Here is a 26,355-nt window from a genome sequence, read left to right as displayed (position 1 = left end):
ATGCTGAAGATACTGTGAGCCCGTGAAGGAAGGAACGGGTCGGACTCGATTATCCGGAGTATCGATTTTTTTTACTCCGGGTAATCGAATCCACCGATACTGCGATAGACTCGATACTCCGGATAATCGAGTCCGACCTGTACCTTCTTCCACGGGCTCACAGTATCTTCAGCATAAAAGTTTCCTTCGTCTCAATGCTACGCACAAGCAAATATTGAAATCAGTAAGAAGATAAAATTGATTTTTTTGCATACTAAACAAAATTTGTAATTTAAATTCTTTAGTAGTATTTTGTAATTCTGTCATGTTTTCAGTTGCCACTGAACCCAGTGAATAAAAAAAAATGGTGGAAAATCTTGTTTGTTGGGGAGGTTCTTCATGAATACTGTTCGGAACATGAAAAGTGGTTCGATTGGTTCTGGACGTCATCGACAAAAGGGCAACAAGATACATATAGTTTTCGTTGAGAAATACGATACTTTGTATTTATTGTATTATTAAAGCAATGCTAACGAGCATCTTCTTCTAGAGTGGTATTTAATACAATTCGTAGATTTTCACAAAGCCGTTTATTATTGGTGATAAAGCGTAAGTTAAGTGAATGTGTATATGTTAGTTGAGTATGTATGTGATTGGATCGCCGGAATTAGTATAAAATGATAATATTAATGAATGTGACAAAGGTAGCAACAAACAATTCATTTTTTAATTGACGTCAAATGAAATGTTACAAGGGCTAAAAGATAATGATGTAACGGTATGAACTTAAGTAGTGGATATATTTTTTTAGAATGGACGACCCATTCCGCGTCCCATAGGAGCCTGAGGCATTTCTCCGCCGGCGGATTTTGGGCTCTTGATGGTTTCGTCTACCGACAGGATCATACAACAGGCTTCACAGGCAGCTGTCAGAGCGTTGATCTTGATCACCGATGGTTCCCAAACGAATGCTTCGAAATTATCGGCAATATGTTCTTTCAAAATATCTACTCCGTACCATTGACAACCTAAAAAAATACGAAATAAGCCAAAGTTAAATATGCTTGGATGAAATGTACACATGTCATCGATTTTAGGAATAAAAAACTAAAACTGGATCTTACCTTGTGCATGCTTTTGTCGTAGTTTGTTCAAAATATTGGTTGCATCGAAACCGGCATTATCGCACAACTGACGAGGAATGATCTCCAAAGCCTTTGCTAATGCGCCAATCAACAGTTGCTCCTTGCCGGCAATTGTGCGTGAATAATCACGTAACATTTTCGACAGTTCCATTTCAATGGCTCCGCCTCCTAATAGAACATAATACATAAAGAAAGAAAAAAATAATCAATCTTAATTGACGGAGATTTTTTACTAAAATAGGATACCTGTTTGTTCCACTGATCGATGTTCCCCATATTCACAAACTATTTATATTTTACAATAATATGGTTGCGGTTCTGGCTGATTCGCATCAAGCGCCAATAAAAAATTACCAAATTTGACGCACAAAGCAGCGTGTAGCGGTTGTAATTAATAAAACCCAGAATAATCCACCTAGCGATGATGGTACCTTTCTCGTGTATTGTAAAACAAGAAAACACACAAGAGTAACAAAGAAAAGCACATAAGAGAGGTCAAAATTGCATTTTAGAGAGATAGATTCAGTTATTTCCATCAATTCACATTTATTTGCGTTCATTAAAGGTGGTTATACAACAGAGCCGCAAATCGGCCATCTTGGAAACCACGTGCTTTTTCTAGTGATTTTTCAAGAGCACGAATTGAGAGAACCACAATGCCCATGGGTATGAAACATCCGTAGATCGTTTGCTTACTTATGCAAAATTTCAGCATTTAATTTCAGCATTGTACGAAAATTATTGCGCTAGTTTTGAACTCTTGATAATAGAAGTAAAAAACCGTGTGGTGAATTTAAAATTCACCACATGGCTTGATTGTATAATCACCATTGTAGCATTACAGCAGTTTAAAAAAATCGATTTTGAATTTTTTTTCCAAGAGGGGGGAACCCTTGGGAAAAAATGAAAAAAGCAATGTTTTTTTAATAACTCCGGAACGCAATGGCCGATTGGGACAATTTTTAATAGCAAAAAATAAGAAAGGATTCCGCGTCGAATGCAAGCTAATCGGATAAGTTGTGTCTCGCATTTTTTTTGTACACACACATACATGCATACATACACACATACAGACATCACCTCAATTCGTCGAACTAAGCCGATTGGTATATAACACTATTAGTCTCCGAGCCTTCTATCAAAAGTACGGTTTTGGAGTGATCCTCCTGTAGCCTTTATATAGGGTATGATGGGGCAAGATGGGTCGCCTAAGGCGAACTCTGAATATCTCGAAACAGAAACATTTTAATTCCACTTTTCAACATGGATTTATAAAAATAGCTCATAATCTGTAAGCCAGAAGTATGAAATAACAAAAACTCCACTTTTTATTCCATTTCGAGTCATTAAAGTAAAAGTCTATTTTTCTGGCAATCAAAAAATGACGGGGTAAGATGGCCCTAGTAACATTTTGGTTTTATGATGGTTTTATAACACTCTTGAAGAGTAAATTATTGTCTTCAAGAGCGTTTTAAAACTAAAATTGTTACTTGGGGGGTCAAACAGCGATGCACGATGAGTCAATTTTAAATACTGCAAGTAATAATGTTTTAAATTCCAATATTGAATTACACACAGATATATAGCTTTATTGTCAATGATTATATTGAATAAAACATAATTTTTGAGCCTTGGATGAAGAAATTGCTCTACATTTAAAATAGGCTGCAAATTCTTATAAAAAACAAGCCGTCTGAGTATTGCTTTCTTAAAGACAAAAAATAGACATTTTCAATAAACAAAATAACACCATTATGTCAAAAGTAACCTTAAAATGATTTAACCAGCAATGTAAAATATATTTTGAATACGAACTATGCCCTTCAGTATGTGCTGACCCATCTTGCCCCATTTGTAAGTTCATGTAGGGGCCCTCCTTATGCGTGCGGTAAGACGCGCGGCTACAAAGCAAGACCATGCTGAGGGTGGCTGGGTTCGATTCCCGGTGCCGGTCTAGGCAATTTTCGGATTGGAAATTGTCTCGACTTCCCTGGGCATAGAAGTATCATCGTGTTAGCCTCATGATATACGAATGCAGAAATGGTAACTTGGCTTAGAATCCTCGCAGTTAATAACTGTGGAAGTGCTTAACCCTTTATAAGGCAGACGAATCTAAACAATAAATTAACAAAAACAACAATAGGACACAATGTTGACATGGTATTAAACTCAAATGTATGTTTGTTGTACATTAAACAGTTCAGAAACATTGAAAAATTGGTGGCAATATAGTTGCCACTGCCCGCCAAGCGGTATAACATTGGTGGCAATATAGTTGCCACTGCTCGCGAAGCGGGACAACATTGGTGGCAATATAGTTGCCACTGCCCGGCAAGCGGGAAAACAGGCAACAACAAAAATATAAAAAGATTTTTAAAAATTTGGTTTTACGTAGAACCAGTCAAATCAAGGTACGTTACATTTTTTGGTAAAGAGTCCTAGTCAGAAAACGCATTATAAGTGAAAAAACAAATTGGGAAAAAAACACAATTTCGTCAAAAATCCAAAAACCAAATATACTGGAAGGCAAAGCTTTTTTCACGCTAATCACGTAGTAATCTAACACAGGAGATTCAAAATAATTGATACCAACGGGAAAAAATATATCTTTGTCGTTTTTTTAACGAATTATAACTGAAAATCCTTCTTCCACTCGAAACTTACGATCTGTTCGTAAAAAAACTGTTCTCAAATTGACATTTCAATTTTTTTATGGCTCAAATTCATCTGGGGTGTTACTAGGAAGCAAATAAAGCCACTACATGGGAAATTATAAGCAGAGCTCTTGTTAATAAATAGAAAAAAATATAATTTGTTGGTGGCAATATAGTTGCCACTGCCTTATAAAGGGTTAATGAACACTAAGCTGCGAGGCGGATCTGTCCCAGTGTGGGGATGTAATGCCAATAAGAAGAAGAAGAAGTTCATGTTAGAATGTCTAATTTTCGATCAAATTTATTTATTTCAACGCAGTTAGTATAACATCACCTACATTACTTATAATACGTTTACTATGTTACTAAAAATGTTTAAATTTTACATTGCTTGCTTGACGAGATTACACGTTTTATAGAAAGAGTGTTTCGCATAAGAAACAATGCTGAAAAATATTTTACCTTGCCATACACTACCAAAATAAATATTTATCATCAAATCGAGTGACAATAATGTAGTACCAAATTATTCCTCTTACAAAGTCATAATCTCCACATTAAAATGTACACGATGCTCAAAAACGGCCCTGACCCATCTTGCCCCGCCTAACCCTATACTTAGTATACGCGAAAGGCAAAAACATTTCTTTTATCAGGGATAGTTTTTATCAAATAAGTACATAAATAGATAAGAATATTGTATTGTGTATTACAAGTATTTATTGCAGTCATAAATCCGCTTGGTGCGGTTTGCTAAAGTTTTTTGTGTATTCAGTTGGAGCTACTTGGTAGCTTAGTTTGGCAAGACTAAACCCGTCCCTACGTTCACCCTACTTAGACACAGACCAACAATGAACATCGTGTGCAGTAGTTAGGTCTTGTGTCGAAGTAATTCTTCTAAATTTTCAGTGTCCCATTAATAGCGTTCGAATCATATTCCCAATTCACAGCAAACAAAAGAAGCACAGAGAGATCGTTTTAAAATTGTATTAGGTCAATACCAATTTCTCAAAACAACACATCCGTTTCTCCAGGCAAAAACTCAAACGTCGTTCAGACGAATCCAACAGCAGTTCCACGCAGACCAACAGACTTAAATAAATACTCCCCCCTAAACAATTAGAAAATTCCCATAAAAAAATAGGAAATTGCCAATAAAGAAATCAGGGTATGAGCAATAAATAAATATTAAATTTTCACAAATAAAACAAAATTTCCATAAACAGTTAAAAGTTGTCCACAAAACAAAAATAAATAAGCACTTTTAAAAGCAAAAATTGCAATTATAAAAGAAGAATGTTCCATAAAAGAAATAAAATGTTCCACGAAAAAAAATACAAAATTTCCATAAATAAATCAATATTAGCAATAAAAAATTACAAAATTTTCTACAAAATAAATATATATTTTCCATAAAAAAATAAAAAATTTCCACAAAATTATCACTAAGGAGTAATAAAAAAAAATAAGAAAATTTCCATAACAAAATACAAAAAAAAAGCAATCAAACTGTGTTTTTTTTTCCATAGATCACCCTTCTTTAAAAGCGTTTAAAGTTCATGTAAAATTTCATCAGCTTTCTTGTATTTTTTTATGGAAATTTTCTTATTTTTTATTGCTTTTTATATTGATTATTTTTATGGAAAAAGAAAATATTTATTTTGTGGAAAATTTTGTAATTGTTTATTGCTAATATTGATTTATTTATGGAAATTTTGTATTTTTTTGTGGAACATTTTCATTTCTTTATGGAAAATTCTTCTTTTATAATTGCTATTTTTGCTTTTAAAAGTGCTTATTTATTTTTGTTTTGTGGAAAATTCTTAATTGTTTATGGAAATTTTGTTTTATTTGTGGAAATTTCATGTTTATTTATTGCTCATACCCTGATTTCTTTATTGGCAATTTCCTAACTGTTTATGGAAAATTTCTAATTTTTAATGAAAATTTTATTTTGCTGCCATAAGGTAACAGAAGCATTCTAATGATGACCTTTTGATGACTCTCGTTCAGATTTATCGTTCGCATCCCCGCATACAAAAGCTGAGTCGCTTTGAAAATTTGGCATTGAGTTGTTCATCATTCACATGAGTCAGTTTTATTATTTTTATTATTAGTTAATGATGAATTAGAAAACTAATAAGAACGTTTTTTTTTGTCCCTTAGGGTTGCTATGATCGGGGTGGGTTTTTGAAAGTTGACAAGTGATTATGCCGGAAGAACAAGGTCTACTTTGACTAAAAATGAATACCGGACTGTGGGAATCAGCTAACATAATCCTCTTGAAAACTTTCAGGAATGTGGTCTGGTCAGTCACATAGGACAAAGTCTAGTCAAAATGTAAATTTGAATATGTCAGTATTGTTTGTATATACGTTAGGCGTTGATTATTTATTGAGTTATTTATATAATTGTGAATTGAGTAATTAATCTAAAACACAACTTGTTTTCTATATTTTAGATCTGTTATTGTCACTGTGTTGTTGTCTGTTTCAACTTAAAAGTCTTATATAATTTTGTCTTATGATCGTTTTAGTCATTGTTAGATACAGTATGCATAAAACTACAAAAAAATGGTAACACACTTAAAATAAATCGCAGATTTCTGTGAAATTTCACCGAAATCTCAACAGCAGAACCGTTCGGTGAATAATTTTACAGATGTTCGGTGGTTTTGACAGTTGAACAAAGGAAAAATCGCCGAAAATTTTGTGAAATATTTACCGAACAAATCTGCTGTTGAGATTTCGGTGAATTGAAGCAAAATTCACCGAAATCTGTGAAATGATTTAAGTGTGACTGCCTTACAAATCATGTGTCGGATGCGGTCCTTGGCTCTATTTGTTGTGGCCCGCGTCGTGTAGTAAAAAAAATACTTCCAACCCGGCCCGTAAGCTTTTCTATATGGCTCGAGCAGCTCCTTCTTATTTATAAATTCTGTAGGTTATTACTGATTAAAAAAATTAATCTGTGCTTGCACGGAGTCGGATAATCCAGCACGGGCCAGTTTTGTTGTTATTGAGATTTTGGTAATACGGATGAAACCAGAACGGAGAAGTTGATAAAGAATACATGTCGATATCGTGTGCTCTAAAGAAAAAGCCTCTCTCAGTAGCATAAATTTCTCGCAAAGCACGGTGAAGAGTTAAAGTTCGCACAGAAGATTTAAAAATTACGTTACTGTAAAAATCCACATGCTTATGATTCTACCTGCTTGTAATCGTCATCTTTAAATCACATAGGATTTAGCAGCATTGATCCCAATTAAGAAAACAACTACCGGTATAGACCTGAGGAAAGCTGTTAAAACCTGTATGTAGCGACCAGGGAATCAATATTCGGGCAACGCCTAACAATATAGACGAATCCAAGTAAAAATAAGAAGAAGACACACGACGGTGTTAACTTTGACAGATCCTACAGCTCAGCATAGGGAGATAATTTTAAAATGCTTATAATAAATTCTAGACAAAATGTAATTAAAATCTGATTGATGTGCGGTACGGAAAAAGTTCTGAATTACATATCTGAAAGCTTATCTCAATTTTTTGAATATTTTCCAAAAATGTATCTATCATACAGTTCGGAACTTTTTCCGTATCATACTTCAATCAGATTTTAATTACATTTTGTCTAGATTTTATTATAAGCATTTTAAAATGATCTCCCTATGCTGAGCTGTAGGATCTGTCAAAGTTAACACCGTCGTGTGTCTTCTTCTTATTTTTACTTGGATTCGTCTATACTCTTTGTCATTAACAGAGTTTGTTACTGACAAACGCACCTACGGGTCTACTACGAAAGGCCGAATCACAAAAGGCCGAATCACGAATGGCCGAATTACAAAAGGCCGAAACCACAAAAGGCCGAAATCACATAAGGCCGAATCACAAAAGGCCGAAACCACAAAAGGTCGAATAAAATCGGCAGACCAACAAAGTGGGCCGGAGCGCGCGCGCTCGCTCCGGTCCACTTTGTTGGTCTGCCGATTTTATTCAGACTTTTTTTTATTCAAATACTTAATATAATTTAGAATATGCAGATTATTTTGTGATTTTTCAGTGAAGTCTTGTGAAGTCAGTTTCTTTTAAATTGGGAGAAAATGATATGCATTGAGGAACACCGCGTTACTGCAAGTTATACAGCTTTTGGTCAAAAGCATAATAATTGAAAAAAGTCTATTTTGTTTAGCTTCTGATGTCGCAATTAGATCATGAGTAGTGCGCATCATTAGCACAATGCTCAACCATGCATCATGAAGCGCACAACTCCTACATTGATGCAAATCGGCAATTCGATTCTGTGAGCCATGAATCCGGTGGAATTTAACTCAGGCTCTTGCATTAGATTTGGAATTTAACTTTTCCCAATACTACTGATAATGATTACTACGTCAGCAAAGGAAGAAAAAGAGAGCTCTTGGATTACTCCGTTACTTTAAAGTGATAATATTTATCCGTATGTTCATGCTTTCATTACTGCAATGAAGATTGATCTATTATGCAATATATAAGGAATCAAATTGACTCTGTAAACACCGTCATACAACTTCTTTCAATTGAAAGATTGAGCTTCGACGTTGAACTGACGTTAAATACCTCAACTGAATAAGATTGATTAAGATCGCTGCTAGTAGTTGCAAAACACGTGGACAAGTTTTTCTTAATAGGGCAGCATAATATAAGTAAACGTAAATTTGTCAATATTCCAAGTTCTCTTAATTGAAAGATTGAAACTTTTTGTAATGATTCGGCCTTTTGTGTTATTCGGCCTTTTGAGATTCGGCCTTTTGTATCATTCGGCCTTTCGTGGTTCGGCCTTCTGGGTTTTCGGCCTTTTGTGGTATGCTAGAACATTTTCGGCCTTCTGTGGTTCGGCCTTTTGTGATTCGGCCTTTTGTACTGATCCCGCACCTACACTGAACCCAAACATCATCATCCAAATGAATGATTTGTCATTTCCTGCGCTTGCAAGGCTTCAAGGCTTCCTTCCTTTTTCATTAGGTTCTGCAGCGTCTGAACGTAACCTCAATCTGGTGACAGGTCAGTAGTACTTCTTGTTGGACTCAGGGGCAGTCAACCAATCACGAACTCGACCCTTGTCGGAGTCAGTCGAAAGTACTACTGAACTGTCAAAAAAGTTCATTCGACGAGGACCGAATTCATTCGTGACGTCATGCTGTAGAATCTAATATGATGAAAACAAATGAATGCAGTATCGACAAGCTATCGGATGAATTTCATCAACTTTTGTGATGTTTATATTTCGGTTACAGAAAACGTTGCCATATACTTGCAGTATTTTTCTTGTGCGTCAGATTGTCGTTCTAAATGCAAATGAAAACTTAATCCCCCAAGCCCTATTACGATAATCATCCACTTTTGGTAGAATTTTCTGTGCTCCAATTATGCTAATGGTTTTGAAAGTCATCTGTTCACAAGCCGCGGTCATCTTACAATGGCGTCCTAATTTTGACCGTTAGTGGAGAAAATTCGCGATTATAGGAATTGCCGTGCTGGTAAGATAAAGTGAGGAACTATCTCTAAGGAAATTTGTGTTATTAGCAGGTATCATATTATTTTCAGAATCCAGAGGGAGTCAACCATAATCCTGCACCGACAAAAGCGGATGGATGCCGATCCAAACCGGATGATAAGTTGTAGCTCCGAAGTTATCTACCACAACCTGCCGAGTCTGTTTGTAAAGTGGAGCTCATCGATAGTGTTTCGCTTTTTTTGCGTCGAATTACGGCCATTACAGTGAGGATAAATATTAAGCACAGCACGGCGCCAACAGCATTTCCAGTGAAGCTGACATGAAGAAGCCAGTAAATTCCAAGGACGTGACGACAGTGGTTAGGAATCGATGAGCTAGGTGCGCTCAAAAAAGACTCGGGAAACTCTAAGCCAGGCTGCCCGCGGATCAAGGACCCCAATGAACACCACCTGCTGGCTGGAGAAGGATAGCTTTTAAATTGCCTCATCCAAATCGCATCACCACCCGGCAAACCACACAAAAAACCAACCGCTACCTATTGCATCAAATAATAGTGGTTAAAAAACTTGGAACACATCGTAAATCTTATAGAACTAGAGAATCAGAAGTTTCGTCAGTTGCTGCACTCGAATATCGAGTGGGCAATGAAACCAAGGACCAGCGGCATGATAGTTGTTGCCCAACGGCGTGTCAATGCAGAACCATTTGGCAGCGCACACCCCACACTATTCATTTTGAAGTATTTTCTTTCACAAAATATAATGCCATTTGTTCTGATTCAATATATCGATATCGAAAGCAAAAATATCGATATGACCGATATATTGAAAGCAAAATATCGATACAAAAATATCGGACATCGAAACAAAAATATCGATATTCCGATATATCGGAAGTATCGGAACGTCCCTATTTTGTACCGTGCACGCACCATACTTTGCGCAGTTAAGGAAATGCAAAATTGAATCAACTCGTACAACTTACACAAAGTAGCTATCTGCCTGAAATAGTTTCCAAGCTGTAGTATTTTTAGCATATTATTGTTTGAGAACTAAATTTGGTACAAAAATTTGAAATAAATAGTAAATTGAACTTTAAAGCAGACCCCTTATTATAATCCTAACTTTGCGCACATAACTTGGAAAATTTCTAACACGATGATTCCCTGGTAGCGACGCTCGTTTTTAAGAAAATCAACTTTACCTAAGCGATGAAACTCAACCACCAATAATTCTAAATTATGTTGACGGAAATGGAAGCAAAATACATAGATTTGTTATGTTAGTTCGTTAACTAACGCATAGTACCTTATATTCTCTTCGAAATGAAATCACACTATTTTTACAAGATAAAGTAAAACCAATGTCCACGCTGCATGATGGAAAGTGATTGTAGAATAAAGCCCGTGGTGAATTTCAAATTCACCACACGTTTATCTACATACATTTCCAAAAGCCCAAATCTGGCGTAATTGTTTTCGTACAGTGCCGAAACGCAAATTATGGTTGTTCAGCACAACTAAGCAAACGATCTGCCATTATTTCAGCCCCATACGCGTTATGGTTCTTCCATCTCGTGCTCTTGAAAAAAAATATTGGAAAAGCACGTGGCTTACAAAATGGACGATTTCTGGCTTTATTGTATAATCATATTAATGGATGAGTGGCTTGACCTTTATCAAGGAATGTAATTGTCGCTGAAAAATGCAAAAAAAAACAAGCAACAATCAAGAATAGCGATAACTCTTTGTCCTCATCTGCAGAGGATAAAGACATGTTGCGTTCCATTTTATTTGCAACAAACATGGAGAGGTAATTGTTGTGAGCTTTTCAAAGTGCGATAACTTGTTTATTTCAGAAGTAAAACACAAATCATGTCAACGGATGGTTAAGTTTATGTCTAAACATTAATAACTGATACTTATTTAACCAAAAACATCGTCGAAACTCGACTATTTCTCAAAATGCGCGGCAGGCGATCATTGTCCTATTCTGTTGCAGTTTGGGACAAACGCCTATTGCGAGTTGAATTTGTCCCAACATTTACAAGAGAGGACAATGTTGTTGTCATTGGCAATGTTGCTATCTTACATTCCCTGACCTTTATAGAACGTCACCAAACATTTCAATGACTTGAACATAAAGTTGCAAATCAGGAATCAACACTTCAAATATCTCACATCGAACGTACACAATAATGAATGGACAACATTTTTCAATGTTTATAATATTATTTAAAATTCAGTTTAAGCTATATTTCAGTTCACAAGACTCAAATTATAAGAAACAAAACTATAAAACACATTCTCCTACCTCTGATCTGTTGGTTTGATGCACTGCTCGATTGCTACTAGCAGATACACCTGTTTTCACAACGTTGTTTTCCACTCAAATTCAAGCTAAAACAAATGTTTACATATGAAATTCACTTCACAAGACATAAAGCACATCACATTTTCACTATTATTATAATTATATTTGAAAAAAGAACGCGATTTCCTATAGTTTGATATAGGTTTATTTCGAACTATGTCTCAATCATCCTTGTCCGTATTCCAAACTGTTTACATCTTGCTTGTATCCTGAAGGGTTGCCGACTAAGATTTTTATTTCAGAAAGGCTTGCATGAACTTTTAATGTGAAACTCAACTGACATATTTGCAAAATAAGGTATATCGAAAAGATAAATTATGACAAACATAAAATTGAACTGATAAGATGGAAAATTGCAACAAAAACTGAAATATTGTAATTATGTTTCTAATAACATTTCAGTTGTTCCTACATAAATAAAAAAACATTGGAGAATTCGGCATCACTGCAATCATATCGTTACGTATACACATGAGTAATAGTGTGCGTAGTTTATGTTGGAAGTAGTATTATTGAAATAGGTACAGGCATAGGATTAACTATTTTAGAATGTTATTGAAATGGGTGCATGGTGGTGATGATGTTTTTTAGTTAAATACTTCATAAATGTGATGTTCATTTCATTTTCGAAGTCACCAAATTGTTCTCAATTAAAAATTATGTGAATTGGGCATAATTATTCTCACGGTACTTGATAATTGGGTGAGAAATCAATGTATTTTATGTGCACTGTGTCTTATTGTTATTGATATAGGAACAGATACCCTATGCAGGTAAACTCGAATCCCTTCGACAGACATTTTCAAGCCTATTAGCTATTTTTTGAGGACACAGTTCCTCAACACCGTTTACTGATGTAAATAATGTATATGAAATGTTTCAAATGCAGATAATTGACCTCCAATGCAACGACGAGCTCAAATCTAAATTTTAGAAAGACACATCTGTTGTAAGGGGCCGTACACTAATTACGTAACACATTTTTCTGGGGTTTTCAAAAGCCCCCTCCCCCCTGTAAGATTTTTCCCATAAAAATCATTTTTTATTTAGGGGGAATGACGGCTTTGGCAGGTTTGTTCTATTATTGGCAGGGGGGGTTTTTATGACTGATTTTGCTCAAATTTGGCATAAACATTCTTTGCATATCAAAGAATATTGTGGCCAAATTTCATAAAATTCGGTCGTCAAAAACCCCCCTGCCAATAATAGAACAAAACCTGCCAAAGCCGTCTGTTCCCCTATATGGCGCGTAAGAAAATGGCAAACCCCCCCCCCCTCCCTCCGTAAGTGCTTACGTAATTAGTGTACGACCCCTAAGATATTTTCTCTCTTCAGAAGTACATCTTCTTCTTATTGTCATTACATCCCCACAATGGGACAGAACCTCCTCGCAGCTTAGTGTTCATAAAGCACTTCCACAGTTATTAACTGCGAGGTTTCTAAGCCAGGTTCCCATTTTTGCATTCGTATATCATGAGGCTAGCACGATGATACTTTTATGCCCAGGGAAGTGGAGACAATTTCCAATCCGAAAATTGCCTAGACCGGCACCGGGAATCGAACCAAGCCCCATACCCTCGGCATGGTCTTGCTTTGTAGCCACGCGTCTTACCGCACGGAAGAGGAGGGCCTCAGAAGTACATATCTGTGTGAACAACTTTTATCAAGAATGAAAGCAGTAAAAAGAAATTCTCGCGTGATTTTGAAAATGTTGTAAGTCCAAAAGAGAGGCTCTCTTTGTTTACTTTCTTTTTTGATTATTACGAAGCCTTACTAACATTTACATCGGATGTTTCAACAGAGATCTGAAGAAAAAAGCTTTGTCTAGCGTTCTGAGGTGGAAATATTGCAATAAATGCAAAACTAGCTTCAGTATTAGTAAAAGATAGCGTAATAAAAGAGAGTCGCTCATTTGGATATACGACGTTTTCAAAAATCATGCTAGAATTGTTGATCTTCATTTTATCTGCTTGCAAAATTTGATCACCGATTGTAAAATCAATATGCGTCGAGCATTGGAAATAAACCAACAAAAAAAGATTCTTCAAACGCAATAAGTTTTTCTTTTAAATTTAGCCATTCTGCAAAACTAAATGCCATTCTGAAAAAAATAACTTTGGTTATTTTTAAAATGTATAAAAAATATGTAAGGTACAGTGGGGTAAGTGGGTAAATGGGGTAAGTGAAAAAAACGCAAGTATTTCACTGATGAAGCACAGAATTATTCAATTTCACTTCACAATCATACAAGGCCATTCAAATCAATGCGTTGAATAAGTGAAAGATGAAATAATGAGCCATTTCAACATGCGAGAGTAAAAGTTTATTAACCTTTCAAGTTTATCTTTTGCACAAGTTGTTTTGCGTGTCAATAAATACAAATATTTTTTTTGTTGGTTTACATAACACATTCAATTAGTGCATTGATAAGTTGGTTTTCTTTGTAGTTTTGAATTCCAGCCACAAAAATATTGATATGAACATCAAAAATTTTGAAAAAAAAATTTATTGCTTTGCCTGTTTTTTTTACCATGGGTGGGGCAAGTGAAAATTTTTCGACACTGAATGCATTTCTCTATTTTTCCAAACACAAATAATTTCTATTAAGCGTATATAAACAAATGATACCAATTCGAACTCATTCTAAGGCTTTTGGTTATTACAGTGATACGTGGTAATACTAAATCAGGAACCCAAACGTGTTAGTGTTTGAAATAATCCATGTTTGATAAATAATTCGTGAAAAAATGTTTTTTTATATAGCTTAAATACAAGAATCACTACTTTTGCAAATATATCAACAATTATGATTTATTTAGTTGAAATTAATAACATTTATTTATTTGTTAATGTAGACTCTTCTACTGAAATCATAAGTGGATTGTTAATGAAATATAATATGATTCCAGGTTTGATGAATATTTCAAAGATAATTTCTCTGCATTATCGCCAAGGTTCATTATCTTACTATAAACCTGAAATAGAAAGTAGTGTTAGACACAAATGGAGATGAGATAGTAGATCTCAAAAAAATCAAGTAAAGAAAACATAAAAACATAAAAATCATTTAATGGAGGCACTCTAGTGCCCTTTGACTTTCATGAAGTGTCAAAAAGCATCACAACAGATCACAGTTATATTCTATTCAGTATAATTATCATTTGCATGAAATATATGAACAGAAAATGTGTTCTTATATTGAAAAATCCTCTTTTAAAATCATTTTTCACTTACCCCACATGTGGGGCAAGTGAAAAATTGAAACCGATTTTTTCGTTTTCCAAATATTTTGTATCCTAAAAGTATTTTTCAAAGATCTTGTTCACAGGCATATACTGCCGTCATACGCATATTTGTCCCATGTTTGCTGGGATTCCCTATATACATGGGACAGTTATGCGTATAACGGCAGTATAAAGATTAGATAGATGATTCGTTATGTCATAAATATGATCATTTTCAATATTATATTCCACTTTTATGACTTGATGAACATGAAATATACGATTTCCTTTACCCACTTGCCCCACTGTACCTTACCGAATATTTCCTGGCCCGCCAGCAAGCTTATCATTCTTAAAACTAGCCTGTGGCTTGAAAAGGTTGGGCAGGCCTGATATACATAACAATGGATCGCGTTAGAATCAATTCATAAAACTGCCTACATCACGCCGCAATCTCCAAAAGCAAGAAACAGCAAAAAACAATTTTTCATCTTTGCTCCGTTGGAGCATGCAAATGTTTGCATCCTAATCCCCAGTTGTGCCGTAAAACGCGACTCGAGGGCTAGGCAGCCATTTTTGGACTCTGTCATGATTATGGTTTCTGGGGCCCTCGTTAACCGAGCGGAAAGATGCGTGGCTACAAAGCAAGACCGTGCTGAGGGTAGCTGGGTTCGATTCTCGGCCCGGTCTAGGAAATTTTTCGAGTTGGAAATTGTCTAGACTAGACTTTCCTGGCCATAAATGTACAAAATTGTCCTTGAGGATCGAAGCTATTTTAAAGCAAATCAACATAAACGCCCAACCACGAAACTTTTACGGAGTGGAAGATGGACTGCTGCATTTTAAAGATAAAAGTTTATAAAACAATACCACTTACCGGCTACGACGGAATCGTTCCGAATGGTACGCCTGACGATCATTATAGCATCGTGTAACGATCGATCGGTTTCCTCCAAAAATTGTTCTGATCCACCTCGTAGAATCAGCGTACACGTTTTCGCATTGGGGCAGCCTTGGAAGATGTTGAATCGCTCCCCTCCCACTTGGCGTTCCTCGAAGTGGGCACATGTTCCAAGCACCTTGTCGTCAATATCCTGAACTGTGCTCATCACTGCTCCGCCGCACGCCTTCAATGTGCGTTTAAGATCCTCTTCTTGAACACGTCCGGCGCAGAACATATCCCTATCAGCGAAGTATTGGGTAGCAACATCGCCAATGGGCAATTTGGAAAGAACGACCTGAGCTCCGGATTTATGAATTTTCTCCAGTTTATCGTACAAAATTTGCCACTCAGCGTCAACGACCTTCTGATATTCTTGAACATTGTCCACGCGAACTTCGGCATTGTCACGCTCAGCTTTTAATTCCAACTCGATGTTAAGAAGAGCAATCTTGACATTTTCGTATGATTTAGGCTGCATTTCAAAGCCTGCATATGAGAATGTTTTCTTGAAAGCTACGCCATCAATCAGCATGGACTCTTCCAAGGCACCGCCTGTTACTTTTTTTATTCCAATCATGTTCAGAGGCAGTAAAACATCCAACGTAGTAACAGCGTCGACAACCATTTTGGAGAAGAAATCCTTCTGTTGATGAATGAGCTTGGAATTCATTGCCGTAGCAGCGCACTTCTCCAGCAAGGCTCGATGCTTTTCGTTGTCATGTTTCTCGATCTTGAATGCCAACTCGTTGATTCTGGAGATGCACAAGCTAAGCGTTTTCCGCACTGCCTTGATGATAATTCTAGGATGCACACCTTCTTCGACGAATGGTTTCAACTGCTTCAGGAATTCACCAGCTAACATAACAACGCTCGTGGTACCATCGCCGACTTCAGCGTCCTGAGATTTAGCGATGTCAACCAGCGTTTTTGCAGCTGGGTGCACAATGTCCAGCAACTTCATAATAGTTGCACCATCGTTTGAAATTGTAGCCTTTCCGTTGTTCTCGACAATCAGCTTGTCCATGCCACGGGGACCGAGGGTAGTACGCACCTGCAAATAAACATATACGTCAGTTCAGCACGCAAAAAATCCAACCAATCTGAAGTAACTTATCTCTTGTATACCGGTGTCGTATGTGTGATTTAATATATTTTTTCTTTAAAAGATCTTGAATGAATTGGGCTGTGATGTAAAACACGCTCATTATTCATTGACAAATGTCAGTGGAAACAATTATTGAAAAATGGTTAAGTTTGAAGGAAAACGTTTGCCAACTTTCTCCAGAGGATTTTTCGAATCCTCATAGTTATCTAAATGAAAAATATGCTTGAATTGTATAATTTTGTTAAAAGTTCTTTTAACTTTCAAAACATAGATATCGTATGCTTGGACTCGAAGTCGATGATCCTGTCTTTTTTCTTTTTTAAGGGCTAAACTAGCAGACCCTTTTATTGTACCATTCAAATAAAACCCAACCCAAAGCGGCAATTAATATACACCCTTATTCTTGTTTACGAACGAACGAAAGTTTTGAGTGAATTAGAATTCTTAGAATTTCCCATTCCCAAACGGAAATACGCATCAATTATCGACTGAAAGCGCATACGAACAATTACATAAATAGAGGTAGTATTATTATAGTAAATCAGCTGTTGATCATCTTCCTTGTGTCTAGCGAAAAAACTGTTTTTCAATGATGAAAACCTAATGTTGTACCTACCTAATTTTTTTATATCATTTCCCTAAACATACTTTCTGTGTTTTATTCCAAAAGAAACATACAAACAATATGTAGGTAATTATTTTCAACAATGTGTAATACTTACGGCATCCACAATAGATTGGCAGGCGTTGATGTTGGATATAAGCTGAGGCTTTCCCTGAGAGGTGTCGGTACCTTCCTTAAGCAGCACAATTTGAGGTTGCTAAAAATACGGAAAATTATAACTTTCTTAAAGGTTCCATTTGATAATATTGTATTTTTGTAAATCAATTTGACTTGTAATGGATTACGCGTAAAACAGGTTTGCCGGCCCAGCATATTGATGAATCATTCAAACACCGACGAAGAAGCTTCCTATAATAGTGTAAGTGCGCCCACACATTTCAATTGAATATTCCAGAAAAATATAAATTTCGTTCGAAACCGCACTTTTGTAATTAAATCAAAGTAGTAACACATTAAAGTAACCTATTCGTTGTATTATCATAATAATGATCATCACTTAAATCATAAAATACGGCAGTAAAAGAAGTGAAAAGTTAACATTTGGCCGGTCAGCAAAATGTAGAGTAGCGAAACAGCATGTTTCCACGGAGATTATTCATAACAGTTTCACGCTCAAAAACTTGATCAAATCAATATTTTTTTATGTACCAATAACAACTTATAGATTACTTACCATTTTGATAAACTTTCACTAGTAAATTAACCTGACAAAGGCAATTTTACGATTAAAAAGGAATAATTTACGAATTTTACAAAATGCAAATGCGAGAAGCACACATGAACGAAAAGACCGAAGAATGATTTTGACAGATAAAGAAATATCGACAAAATATCGAAGCCTACCCAGAAGCACTTTTTGTGAGGCGTTAGACTCTGGTTAGATAATGTTAGGTATGCTCTCTTCAAGAAGCATAAAAAGAATGCTATGTTTTCTTTCGTTTTTTTTTTCGCGCTGTGGTAAAGAGCGGTGACAGATCAGAACACAAAGAAAACACGTTTAGTATCTGAATGGCGACAGTAATCATGAAAAGTAATTCATAATTTTGATTCAAGTTGAGCCTTAAACTCAATTGATTTTCTTTTGTATTAGATAGCGCATCTGAATTTGTGGATTCTCCAGGAGTGGACAACAATGGTCGCTGTGCATCAGAAGCCGGCGATGGATGGAGAACCACATTTGATTGAAATGCGTTGCCGAAGAGGAGGAGCGGAACGACGATGACCAGCGGCAGTGCAAGGAAGCAGAAAAAAACTACGGCTGGCTGAGGATGGGGAATAAAACTGTCGCTGTGGATCAAAAGCCGGCGATGGATGGAGGACCGTATTTGATTTCAATGCGTTTCCGAAGAGCAGGAGCGGAAGCGACGATGATGAACAGCGGCAGTGCACCGAAGCGGAAAAACTACGGCTGGCTGAGGAAGGGGAATAAAACCGCTGCGGACACAGAGTTCAAATCCGGTCCGGTAAGTGGTAGCTTCAATTGTGTGAATAAGGTGGTATTGTAATCTTATCGACACTGCCTGTAATTGCATATCTGTCCCATCTTTGATATGTTTTCTATTCAGATGAGACAGATTTGCGATAACAGGTAACACTAATCAAATTTGATGTATCGCCTACACTCCTTTTAATCCTTTATATTCAATTAATTTGTCGATTAATTGACGCATAAGGTATTTCTCTACAAATAGCTCCAGGAGTGTAGGGAATTCCTTCAAAAAATCTCCTTTAAGGAAATCCTAAATTGTTGTATCAATACTGCAAATTCCAGTCATTTGCTTCAAAAACAATTTTCACGAATTCTCGAAATTACTCTGGCAAGTATTAATCCGGGAATTCTTCTGAAAAGTTTAAGAGGAATTTTGAAATTTCCACTAAAAAATCTTTTCGGATGTACTACTTTAGACATTTCTCTGGGATTTGTTCAATAAAGTCATATAATTTATTCCTTGGCATGCTCCGTGAGTTCTGTCCTGGGTAATAGTAGTTTTGGTGTGCTTTTATCATATGGTATGATTTCTCAAACTGGAATTGTTTTCTTTTTTTTTCTAGATTACGCTGGTTGAATTCAAGAAAACACGATTCTGGCAACGGGCGGTCAGACTGACAAAAAATACCGGAAGTTGGATACAACCAAGATACGATGGATAGTTTTGGTTCAGTCAGGAGTTTTGTTGTTGTATACGGAGGATCTCAGGTCGTTGGACAGAGGTCTTTCCACACGTCTCAACATGGGCACAATTTCAGTTATAATTGTGCAAAACAGTTGTTCGTATTATTTTGAAGTTATTTAAATCAATTATTAATTTTATTTTAATTTTATTTAAATTTAGCTTTAATTTAGTTTTATTTGAGTTTTAATTGAATTTTAATTTAGTTTAAATTAAGTTTTAATTTACGTTTAATTCACTTTTAATTTACTTTTAATTTAGTTTTAATTTACTTTTAATTTAGTTTTAATTTAGTTTTAATTTACCGTCGTCGGGGGTGAGAATGGGTCACGGTTTCAACTACTTAGAATGCTTGTAGAATGGATTGAATGTATCTTAGGGTAAGAAGACTTAATTATAAGAGACCTTTTTGAACGTTTTTTCTCTACGACCTCCGGGCTGCCGGTGAGAGCATTCTCACCTCTCCGACTCATTGTCACCCCCGATGGCGCTAGTTTTAATTTAGTTTAAATTTAGTTGCAATTTAGTTTTATTTTAGTTTTTAATTTTAATTAAGTTTAAATTTAGCTTTAATTTACTTTTAATTTAGTTTTAATTTAGTTTCAATTTAGTTTTAATTAAGTTTTTAGTTTAGTTTCAATTTATTTTCAATTTGCTTTTAATTTACCTAGTTTTAATTTAATTTTAATTTATTTAAAATTTAGTTTAAATTTGGTTTCAATTTAGTTTTATTTTATTTTTAATTTACTTTTAATTTAGTTTTATTTTAGTTTTAGTTAACTTTTAATTTAGTTTTAATTCAATTTTAATCACAGAGAGGCTCGAAGAAAATTTCTTGCAAAACATGTGTAAACAAACACACCGAACCTCAACGCCATCGACGTCGACATTGCAACTAACAATCTCATTTTGACAACACGATGGCGCTGGTATGCTCTTGCGTGCATAACGACACTAGCGCACAGTGGCATTTTTTGATGACGCTAGCGCTGATTATGCACGGGATAACGGCGACATTCCAAAGTTATTCAAAATGAACAGTAAAAAGTTATCACAACATGGCGAGTGCAGCTTCAACGTCTGTTCTCTGTGTTTTAATTAAGCTTTAATTTAGTATTGATTTACTTTTATTTTAGTTTTAATTTACTTTCAATTTAGTTTTAATTTAGTTTTATTTAGTTTTAATACAGTTTGAGTTTAGTTTTAGTTTAGTTTTGATTTAGTTTATATTTACTTTAATTTACATTTGATTTAGTTTTAATTTAGTTTTAATTTATTTTTAATTTAGTTTAAATTTAGTTTTAATTTAATTTAATTTATTTTTTTTTAGTTTTAATTGCGTTTTAATTTAGTTTTTATTTAGTGTTTTAGAGGAAGTAATTAAGCAACTCCCAGATGAGTTTCTGGTGGAATTTCCAGAGAAACTCCAGGTGGAATTCCGAAATGAGATCTTGGCGGAATTCTTAAAGGAACTCTTGAAGAAATTCTGAAATAAGTTTCTGGTGGATTTCAAAGAAAACACGATTCTGGCAACGGGCTGTCATACTGACAAAAAATCCTGGAAGTTGGACACAACCAAGATACGATGGTTTTGGTTCAGTCAGGAGTTTTGTTGTTGTATACGGAGGATCTCAGGTCGTTGGACAGTTACACATGTGCAAAACAGTTGTTCGTATTATTTTAAAGTTATTTATATCAATTATTTTTAATTTAGCTTTAATTTAGTTTTAATTGAGTTTTAATTTGGTTTTAGTTTTAATTTATTTTTAATTAAGTTTTAATTTACGTTTAATTCACTTTTAATTTACTTTTAATTTAGTTTTAATTTACTTTTAATTTAGTTTTAATTTACCGTCGTCGGAGGTGAGAATGGGTCACGGTTTCAACTACTTAGAATGCTTGTAGAATGGATTAAGTGTATCTTAGGGCAAGAAGATTTAAATATAAGAGACCTTTTTGAACGTTTTTTCTCTACGACCTCCGGGCTGCCGGTGAGAGAGATGACCCATTCTCACCCCCCACCCATTGTCACCCCTGATGGCGCTAGTTTTAATTTAGTTTTAATTTAGTTTTAATTTAGTTTTAATTTAGTTTTAATTAAGTTATTAGTTTAGTTTTAATTTACTTTTAATTTGCTTTTAATTTACCTAGTTTTAATTTTGTTTCAATTTTCTTTAAATTTAGTTAAAAATTGGTTTCAATTTAGTTTTAATTTAGTTTTTTTTAGGAACTTCTGGAAATATTACAATTGGTGGAATTTTCAGAGAAGCTTCTGGAGGAATTTCTGAAGGAATTCCCGGTGAACTCCTGCAGGAATGCTCAGATAACTCTCAAAGGAACTTCTGGAAGTATTAAAAGAGGACTCTCGTGGAGGAACTTCTGGAAGAATTTCCAGTGGAACTCCTGAAAGAATTACACAAGAAATCCAGAAGAAACTTCTGGGAGTATTACAAGAGGAAATCCAGGAGGAATTCCTAGAGAAAATTCTGGAGGAGTTTTCAGAGGAACGCTTGGAAGAATTCTCAAAAGAACCCCTGGAAATATTCTCAGAAGAACTCCTGGAAGAATTCCCAGAGGAACTCTTGGAGGAAATACCGGAATTCGCAGAGATACTCCTAGAGGATTTCGCAGAGCAACTCTTGGAGGATCTTCTGACAGAATTACATTAGTAAGGAACTCCCAGATGAACTCCCGAAGTAACTTCTGGAATAATTACAAAAAGAACTCCTGAAGGTATTCCCAAATAAACTAGAATAACTATTGGAGGAATTTCTTTAGGAACTCCTGGAGGTATTTCCAGAGCAACACTTAGACAATATCCCAGAGGGACTCCTGCAGCAATTCCCAGAGAAACTTCTTCCCGAACTTCCATAGAAACTCATGTAGGAATTCTCAGAAGAATTTCCAGAGGATCTGGTTGGAGGTGGAATTCTTAGCGGCCTTTCTGGAGGAATTATCTCTTGGAACAAGTTCCAGAGGAATTTGTAGATGAATTTCCGGTGGAAATCCCAAGGAAAATTCTGGCGAAACTCCTGGAAGAACTCTTGGACGAATTTTCAGAGAAAATCCTGGAGGAATTTTCAGGGCAAGTCCTGGAGAAATTCCCAGATGAATTTCTGGACAATTTCACAAATAAATTTCTTGGGAACCCCTGAAGGAATTTCTCAAATAAATTTCTAGAGGAACTCCTGGAGGAATTCTGAAATTAGTTTTCGGAGCAATTTCAAGTGGAACTCCTGATAGAATTCCCAGATGAATGGTGGAATACTAAAAAAAAATCTGGCCGAACTCCTGATAGAATTTTCAGAGGAAGTTGTGAAGGAGAGGATTTCCCAGCAGAAATTCTGAAGAAACTCCTTGAAGAATTCCCAAATGAGTTTTTGGAATAAAATCTAGAAGAATTCCTAGGAATTCGTAGTTGAACTTCTGGTGGAATTGCCAGAGAAAGTTGTGGCGGAGTCTACATTTTCGGAATAACTCCTGGCGCAATTCCCAAAGCAACCACCTAGGCATTTTCTGGTGGATTTTTAAGAGACTCATAGAATTCCCAGATTTTCTCTTTTTGAAAAAAAACCATATAAATTCCTAGAGGAACTTCTGGAGATATTCTAAAATGTATTCCTAGGGAATTCCTAAAGGAACTCCTAGTGGAATTACCAAAGTAGCTCCTGAATAAATTCCCAATTGAGTTTTTAGAGGAACTGCCGGAAGATTTCCTGGAACAATTCCTAGAGGAATTGCTTAAGGAAGTAGCTCCTGGAGGAATCCTAATGACATTCCCTATTTACTGTTTTCGGATTAAAAGAGACTTAAAATCAAAATTCAATGAAGTCTAATATGATTTTATCGAGAGATTTTTTTATTGACGGAGTCAAATCACAACTCCAAGCGACTTTCTTGCTTCGTCACGGCCTGTCCGCCATTGGCCATCTTGTTACCGTGCATCTTCTTCATACGGTTCCTGCGTTCCTTGCGCTGCTTGCGATTCATCTTCTCCCAAACACTTCGTGGCTGACCAATCGGTGCTTGGGTTCAAACTTCTTGGCATGTCGAGATCATTGCAAAGCCGGTCGAGTTGCCACCGTCAAAATTGGTTCCAAATCCAAAAACGAACACTGCATCGGGGGTACATGACCGCCAATTTGTCACGGATTGGAATCTTCGGGACCGAAGCCAGTCCCAGAGGCACGACGTCATAAATCTGCTGCTTGCGGCTCAGCTGTTCATAAACCGGCGGATATGGATCGTTGCTGCCGGCATTTTGGTGCACCGGTCGACTTGCCACCGTCAAAGTTGGTTTTGCGGCTCAGCTTTTCATAAACCGGCGAATATGGATCGTTGCTGCCGGAAATTTGGTGCACCTCTTTTTATAGACTGAGGGTAAGGAAAGCCTTCGCGAACGCACTTTTGTAAAACAGTCAAACTTTAAAAATAATAATTTCACATAAATAAACGAACTATTCTTCATTTAATTCAGTTTTGTTTGCATCTAGCTGTGATTCGGTGCAAAAGTGTGCTTGTGTTGGTTAATAATATATTTCGCGCCAATACATGCACTTTTTGCTCGTATGACAGCTGGATGTAAATAAACCAGCATGAAATCCCACCCGAAAATACCCTAACCACTGCCTAACCGCCTAAAGCGAAACATAGCTAACGTTCATCTAATGTGAGGGTAACGTGTTAGATTAAAATATGCATAAATCATAAACATACCTAACAAAAGTGTTGCAGATCTGTCTAATTTTAGTCTCATTTTACTCTAAAGTTAGTGAGAAAATTAGAGTAACTTTCTAACAGGTTACACTCACATTAGGGTCAAGTTAGAGTAACCTTGTTTGCTGGGTAACGTCAATTGTATACGCTGAACTAAAAATAGGAACAAATATGTATTTAAATATTTATTTAACCTATTTTAAAGTCCACACTGAAAACAATTTGCACGCTTGAACCTCATGTTATACTAAGGACACACCTGTGGTACTTGTACCATGGTACAAGAGAACAAGAAAGTTATCCCAAGACTATCTTTAATAAAGACAATAATTGGTATGGTACTCATTTCAAGATTCTTGTACCATGGTACTTGTACCACCAGTGTGTCATTAGTATTAGACGATCCCCACCAGTGCGTAAGACGATGCCCACCAGTGCGTAAATAAAGCCAAACTAGCAACCTCTATCATGACGCGAACGCGCACCGGTCGTTGGTAAACGGGTTTGGGAAATGTAAACGCAACCTTCGGTGAATAGCGAGTTGGCAAATTTGGCGACCCGCTCCAACCGTTGCCAAACCATCACACGGAAATATAAAGTAACCCGTAAATAAAAAATCTGCCGTCTGCTGAAAAATTGTTCGGGTATTAATCATCAAAACCATTGTGATGGAGGTCAGTTTAGTTTGGATTTCAACTGATTGGTGGCGCTAGCGCATATGAAATAACCTGATAGGTTAGATATCTCGAAATCTGGAATTTTTAGAATATTGGCGTCTTCTACAAAGTTGTTCGGGTGGTCAAAACCATCATGACGAAAACAAGTTTAATTTGAAATACAACCGCTTGGCGGCGCTAGTGAATTGGAAATAACCTAAAAGGTTAGATATTTCGATAGTTGAAATCTTAAGAATATTGCCGTCTTCTACAAAATTGTTCGGATGATTAAAACCATCATGACGAAAGCAAGTTTAGTTAGTAATACAACCGCTTGGCGGCGCTAGTGTATTGGAAATAACCTGATAGTCAGGTATCTCAAAATATGTAATTTTTAGAATATTGCCGCCTTCTACAAAGTTGTTCGGGTGGTCAAAACCATTATGACCAACGCAGGTTTAGATTAAGATTTAACCGCTTGGTGTATAAGACATAACCTGCTAGGTTAGATATTTCGAAAACTGATTTTTTTTGAATATTGCCGTATTCCACAAAGTTGTTCGGATGGTAAAAACCGTCATGATGCTAGCAAGTTTAGTTTTAAACACAATCGCTTAGCGGCGCTAGTGTATAAAAAATAAACTGATAGGTTAAATATCTCAAAATCTGGAATTTTCAGAATATTGCCGTATTCTACAAAGTAACTTGCCATAAGACGAGTTCGTACAATTCCATTTAATTCCACCACTTGGTTGTACCTAGGGATCCTATAATGAGAGATATGCAAATACTTTTCCAGACGATTTAGCAACGCTGTTATTTTTGTTAGCAAACGCTTCCAGCACTTGCCGCAGCGCAAAATGTTGAAGCTTGTATATGACTTTGCATTTGATAACAATTTGGAATATGTTTGTCTGTCCACTAACAGTGTTTAAATAAGCATTATCACTAAAATAAAAGTGCAATACAAATAGGCGAAATACGATACATAAACTAGTTTACTTCTACTCGCGAAAGTAAAACAAATAGTTTATTCGATGAAACTTTTCTTAAAATCTATCTCAATACCTCTCAACCTCGTCTCAATCTGCAACAATAACAGTGTTCATTTGGCTCACGTTTTGACAGTTCTCAATGCTCGATTGGCTTACAATGGCCGCTTTCGCATATCTCTCATTATAGGATCCCTAGTTGTACCTTTGACAGATACACTCACGTAAAATACCTTCCGAAGTTTATTAGTTTGCCTTATGAAAATTAGCCACAAGG

At 35.9% G+C, this 26,355-nt stretch overlaps 1 protein-coding gene across 1 annotated transcript; it reads right to left on the bottom strand.

The window, feature by feature from the left end:
• Positions 1-452: 452 nt before the first annotated feature.
• On the bottom strand, positions 453-18,369 carry LOC134227896 (T-complex protein 1 subunit eta-like). The gene is made up of 5 exons (XM_062709601.1): positions 18,217-18,369; positions 17,641-17,739; positions 15,748-16,864; positions 1,104-1,292; positions 453-1,007 (listed from the first exon to the last, which is right to left on the bottom strand). Exons 1-5 carry the CDS (start codon positions 18,217-18,219, stop codon positions 787-789), a joined length of 1,629 nt encoding a protein of 542 aa, XP_062565585.1. The 5' UTR covers positions 18,220-18,369; the 3' UTR covers positions 453-786.
• Positions 18,370-26,355: the final 7,986 nt, after the last annotated feature.

Source organism: Armigeres subalbatus, chromosome 3, assembly GCF_024139115.2.
Source record: "Armigeres subalbatus isolate Guangzhou_Male chromosome 3, GZ_Asu_2, whole genome shotgun sequence".
Taxonomy (NCBI): Eukaryota; Metazoa; Arthropoda; class Insecta; order Diptera; family Culicidae; genus Armigeres; species Armigeres subalbatus.
Note: the sequence above shows the minus strand (reverse complement) of the source record. Positions and strands in the feature narration are given on the sequence as shown.